The 5,208-nt window shown below is 43.8% G+C and overlaps 1 protein-coding gene across 1 annotated transcript in view; it reads right to left on the bottom strand.

Annotated features, from left to right (window-relative positions):
* Positions 1-5,208, bottom strand: part of FOXP1 (forkhead box P1) — a 414,947-nt gene that overhangs the window by 109,336 nt on the left and 300,403 nt on the right. The window contains exon 5 of the mRNA XM_018563026.1: positions 4,224-4,361. Within this exon, the coding sequence (XP_018418528.1) occupies positions 4,224-4,361 (138 nt within the window). The remainder of the gene's footprint in view (positions 1-4,223; positions 4,362-5,208) is intronic.

Here is a 5,208-nt window from a genome sequence, read left to right as displayed (position 1 = left end):
TATTTATATTTAAAAATCATATGTATATATTGCAATCTATACACTTTGTTGCACGTTACATAATCTAGACCACTGCACTCTGCACATTGTGCTGTACATTAGATACTGCATTCTGCTGCAAACATTACACTGTTTTCTCTGTTACACTGTGTTCTGTATTATTTACTTTAGGTTGCATATTTTAGACCCCTGTGAACTGTAAATGACACATATTGTAGCATACACTAAGCATCCCAAACTGCTGCATGCTGTGATATACATTATATTCCCCACCGCTAAACACTGTGTGCTGCACAATCATTATGAATTATTTTGCAGTTCTGAAATTCATCCTATTCAAAGAACAGGCTGCTAGCAACGTACTTTGTACATAAAGGTCCTGATCCATCTTATCTAAAGTACAGTTATTTCCTCACAGCCACCATTCAGATTCAGACTTTCCATGTACGAACAGGCTTATCGATTGCTGCATGGAAGTAACTCCAGGAACATGTTGATAAATCAGGCCTATTGAGAGGTAAGTGGATGCAAATATAGATCCGTGTTGGATTAAACTGAACCTGCGGTATCCCCAAACCAATTAAACCTAAAGCAGCAGAGCAAAGCAAGAACCACAAGGTACGTGTCTATGCTGTTTGTGTTTAAAGCCTCATGCGTATGTGCAAGAAGCCACCCAGGAGCACACTTTCCAAAGTCATCAACTTTGCTCTGAGTCACAGCTTCTGTGTGCCCCCTTATGCTCCACCTGACAACCCAAAATTTTATGTTGCACACTTCAGAACCCCTTAAGGGCAGGTTCACACCATTTTCCGGATCAGATCTGGTACAAAATTGGTGTGAACCTGCCCGCAGTTCCAGTGAATTCCAGACCAGACAAAAGGAGACATGCAGTATTTTTCTGGTCTGGTCTGGTCTGGACAGACTGCGCTGGTGTGAACAGAGACAAGAAATAGCATAGGGATATATTAGGATGAATGTTGGGTCTGGAAACAATCTGGTCTGGTGTGGAGATTATCTGGCTGTGGTGTGAATAGGCCCTTAAGAAATCCCATTTCATTGTAGGATGCACATCAGGCAGGTTGGAGCTCTATGACGGAGCAAAGTTCAGTATTTTGGGAAGTATGTTTTCAAGTTGGAAAAGCTCAATGGTTAAAAGATTCACTATACCCAGAAACAGAAACATTACAATGTGTGCAGTATAAGGTGGATGACCAGAAACTCCACGGAGGTCAAAACAAATACCTCTACTACCAACAACATGAACAGAGCCACATCGACCAGAAGGTCTGATGCACGTTCAGGGGCCTAGCTACCATGTATATGCTCCTGCAGTAAGCCAAAGGAATAGTGCAGCTGTGAGCCATGCCAGGACAGATTATTAGACAATTCAAATGGGGTGGCTTCTCTATGCCTTGTTACAATCCTATCAATGTCAATCAAATGAATGGAGGGTGGGACTAAAGCTGCTACCTTGTCTAGGGCCCCATTCTGTCTTAATCTGTCTTTGCCCATGGCGTTTCCTGAGCACATCATCATCATCTTGCAAAAACAAATATTTGGATAATAGACAAACTTATATACCATGTATCAACCAATTTAAAAGTTGAACAATGGAATCCACACATCAAAGCAAATGAATTGCACCATCATCTTTTAATGTGAAAGACATCCTTACACCTAGATGTCTGTAATGTTGTTCCTTTGCATTATGACAATCAGAACTCCCACAAAGTGAATCACATATTAAACTCTATAGGGCTAAGGGGGGTCAGGACTAATAGGTGTGCATCAAACTGGTCATAGACAGTTTGGATTAATTTCTGAAGCAAGGAAACCAAGGTGTCTACAAAAATTACAGCTGGTGTCTAACTTTTTGAAATCTTTTCTTTCAATGCCAACACAAAAATCTTCACCAAAGGTATAACTGAAAAATGACCAGATGGTGAGCGTTTTTTGTACTATATGATTTTATTGATAAATCCTGAGTGGTCTTCATCAATAAAGCTTTTTTCCCATGTCCTACCAGTAACACATCTGTGGCACATTATTCATTTATATCTACACCCCCTTTTTCTTGTAGTCTTAGGTAATATGGCTGACTCATAGCACCCCTACAACTCCCAGTGCAGACAAAAGCCTAAATTGGACAAAAAGTCTCAACTGTTTCTTAATGCTAAACTTTATTCACACCAGCACCGATACCGGTTTTTCGGTATTGAGTACGAGTACCGATATTTATATTTTGGTACTCGCCAATACGGACTACCGATACCGGTACTTCCGGTAGCATAGAGCCAGCTTCCTGGGCAATCAGGGAGCCAGGCGGGTGTCATTACCCAACGCCCGGCTTCATGATTGCCCGGGAAGCCGACTCCATTCTGTTTGGCCAGCTCGATGCTGATTAACCGGGAAGCAGGCTTCCCAGCCAAATGGCATCGAGGCTGGCCAAACAGATCTGACAATATGGTGACACAACCTCCACCCTGCAGGCACCTCATTCCCCTCACATCGATCCTCAGCAGCATTCATTACTGTATCAGAGATGTCCCTCGGCCAGCTGGGCAGACACCGCTCCCCAAGCTCTCCTGGATCTGCCCACGTCTCCTGTGTGTACAGCGCCCACATAATCGGCCCTCAGCCTATTACTGTGCACGCGCAGACTGCCCAGTGCTCTCATTCAGACATCAAGCAGGCGATGCTAGCGCTGTGCACACAGGAGACGTGGGCAGATCCCGGAGAGCTTGGAGAGTGGTGTCTGCCCAGCTGGCCAAGGGACTGGTACAGTAATATCTGCTGCTGAGGATCTATGTGAGGGGAATGATTGTCTGCAAGGTGGGGATCGTGCCACCATATCAGATTTGTTTGCCCGGCTCATTACTGATTGGCTGCCCAATCAGCATCGAGCCGGCCAAACAGCATGGAACCAGCTTTACGAGTACTCGCCCAAATACTTGGTATCGGCACCGATACTGGTATCGGTATCGGTGCATTCCTAATTTTATTGGTAAATGTTATTCTGACTGGCCTTTATCATTAAAGGAGAACTATGGGGTTAAGGCTTTTCCCCATAGTTCTCCTTAGGGTAACGGGAGGACACAAACTAGCGTCCTCCCGTCACCCTAGGCTCAGTATACCGCGAGCTGCTGCTCGCGGTATACTGAGACGCCGCAGCTGAAGCGGATCCCGACAATTATGCCGGGATCTGCTCAGCTGCGTGACTGTCAGCTTGCTCAGCCTATCTAGAGGCAGAGCCAGCTGTACCCGCCCCCTCCTTTAGTCAGCTCTGGCGGATTGGAGTGGGGAGGGGGGAATCCAGCCCCTCCCCTGTCACGGCAGAGAGCCGTGACAGGATCGAGAGGTGGGTGAACGCCGGTATGTGTTCGATCACCTCCCGATCTACTGAGCCGACCTGTGACAGTCTAATTGTCACAGGTCGGCTAGATCTATGAGATGAGTGAAAAGCACTCACCTCATAGTTCTCCTTTAAAGCTCTGCAACAGGAGGTGCCGTTACTGGTAGATCACCAGATCACTGCAACAGGAATTTCTCTTACTTGCAGGATCACCAGATCACTGCAACAAGAGTGCTCTTACTGGCAGGATCTCCAGATCACCTTCAATTGTCCGTTGCAATCTCCCTTAGATTCAGCACTTGAGATTCTTTAGCATGCCACAGGAAGTGCTGCTACTGGCAGGATCTCCAGATAAAAAAAACTAAAAAAAACTTAGCAAAAGATTTGCTTAAGAAAAGTATGTACAAGAAGACAGGACGACAAGCACACTAAAATATATCTGTACAAAATATATCAAAGCAACTGGACTTGTTGTTTTTTCCTTAAAGATGTTTTGCTGGTCATCCGATTAGCTTTCTCCATTTAGGATTAAGAAGATTCTGAATTGAGAAAACTAATCGGATGAACGGCAAAACGTCTTCAAGAGAAATACAGCAAGTCCAGTTAGTTTGATTTATTTTTTTACAGATATTTCATGGCCTGGATGAAAGAGAACCTTCACAGACAAACTAAAATAGATTTTGAGTTTACATACACTTTAAGAGGATAAAACATAGAGGAATTTTATTAAACGTGATACATATGTGAACAAAATGTATGTGAAGCCTTGATACATGGGGGGGGGGGGGGCGGGGGGTATTGAAGCTGTTTTACTTGAGATCAGTAACATAACAGGTCACCATTCTGCTACCACATGGTCAGAAAACTTTACCTGCTGGAGCATGAGGGCTTGCTGTTGCTGAAGTAAGACCTGTAGCTGTTGGGGCGTTAGCACTTGCTGCTGGAGAATTTGCTGCATTTGTTGAGGAGTGATTACTTGGGGTGTCATCATAGCCACTGAGACTGGAACCTGGAAAAAAAAATAAAACAATTGCTTAAATACTCTTTTATAACCCACTGCAAGTCCCCGCTAAAGCAGACAGGACGTCATGCAAATTCCATCTCAGTTCTCACCACAGCGACCTACAACTGCTACCAAGAAAAAAAAAAAAAAACCCTGCATACATCACATTGTCTGCACAGCCGCCGTGCGCTCCCTCCTCAGCCCAACTAAATGTACAGATGTTTTCAATTCCTCCATATTATGTGAGATACCATTAAAGCGGTTTTTCCGTGACATTTCGGTGACAAACAGCGACGGCGATGAACCCGATAGCATTTCGTATTTGCAACTGTTAACACATTCTCAGCCCTGTGCGCACATTTCTGTTTAAGGAACCTATACAGCTTATTTGAAAGGGATGATGTCTTCGTCAGATAAAAACACTGACATTAAAATGACAGGCTGTCTCGGACAAGGTTACACAAATTGTATTGCAGCGGCTAGCTAATGACAATGCCACCAATCCTGCGAGCTTCCTGGGGGGGGGGGTTTGTTTGGGAATTTTAGATGTAAAAAAAATAATAGCTTTCGATAAGAACAAATAGTAACTGTATAAAAAGGTCATTTTTGAATGTCTTAAGTCAATAGTGTCTTTGGTGTATATGTGTACATATGTATGTTTCTGCAGGTGGCGCACTCACAATCAGTCGTGGGCTCGCAAACTGAGTCTTACCCAAATGGTCACCAATATATATAGATGAAACTAAAGTTGCAGATTACGGCAACCGAACTGTATTGATAATCTTTAGCAATACAGTTGATTGCCAATTCAGCTGAATAGAAAAATTGTATATACACTATACCAGACATGGGC

This window comes from Nanorana parkeri, unplaced genomic scaffold, assembly GCF_000935625.1.
Source record: "Nanorana parkeri isolate BGI_ZX_2015 unplaced genomic scaffold, ASM93562v1 scaffold624, whole genome shotgun sequence".
Classification (NCBI taxonomy): Eukaryota; Metazoa; Chordata; class Amphibia; order Anura; family Dicroglossidae; genus Nanorana; species Nanorana parkeri.
This window is presented reverse-complemented; position numbering and strand designations above follow the sequence as displayed.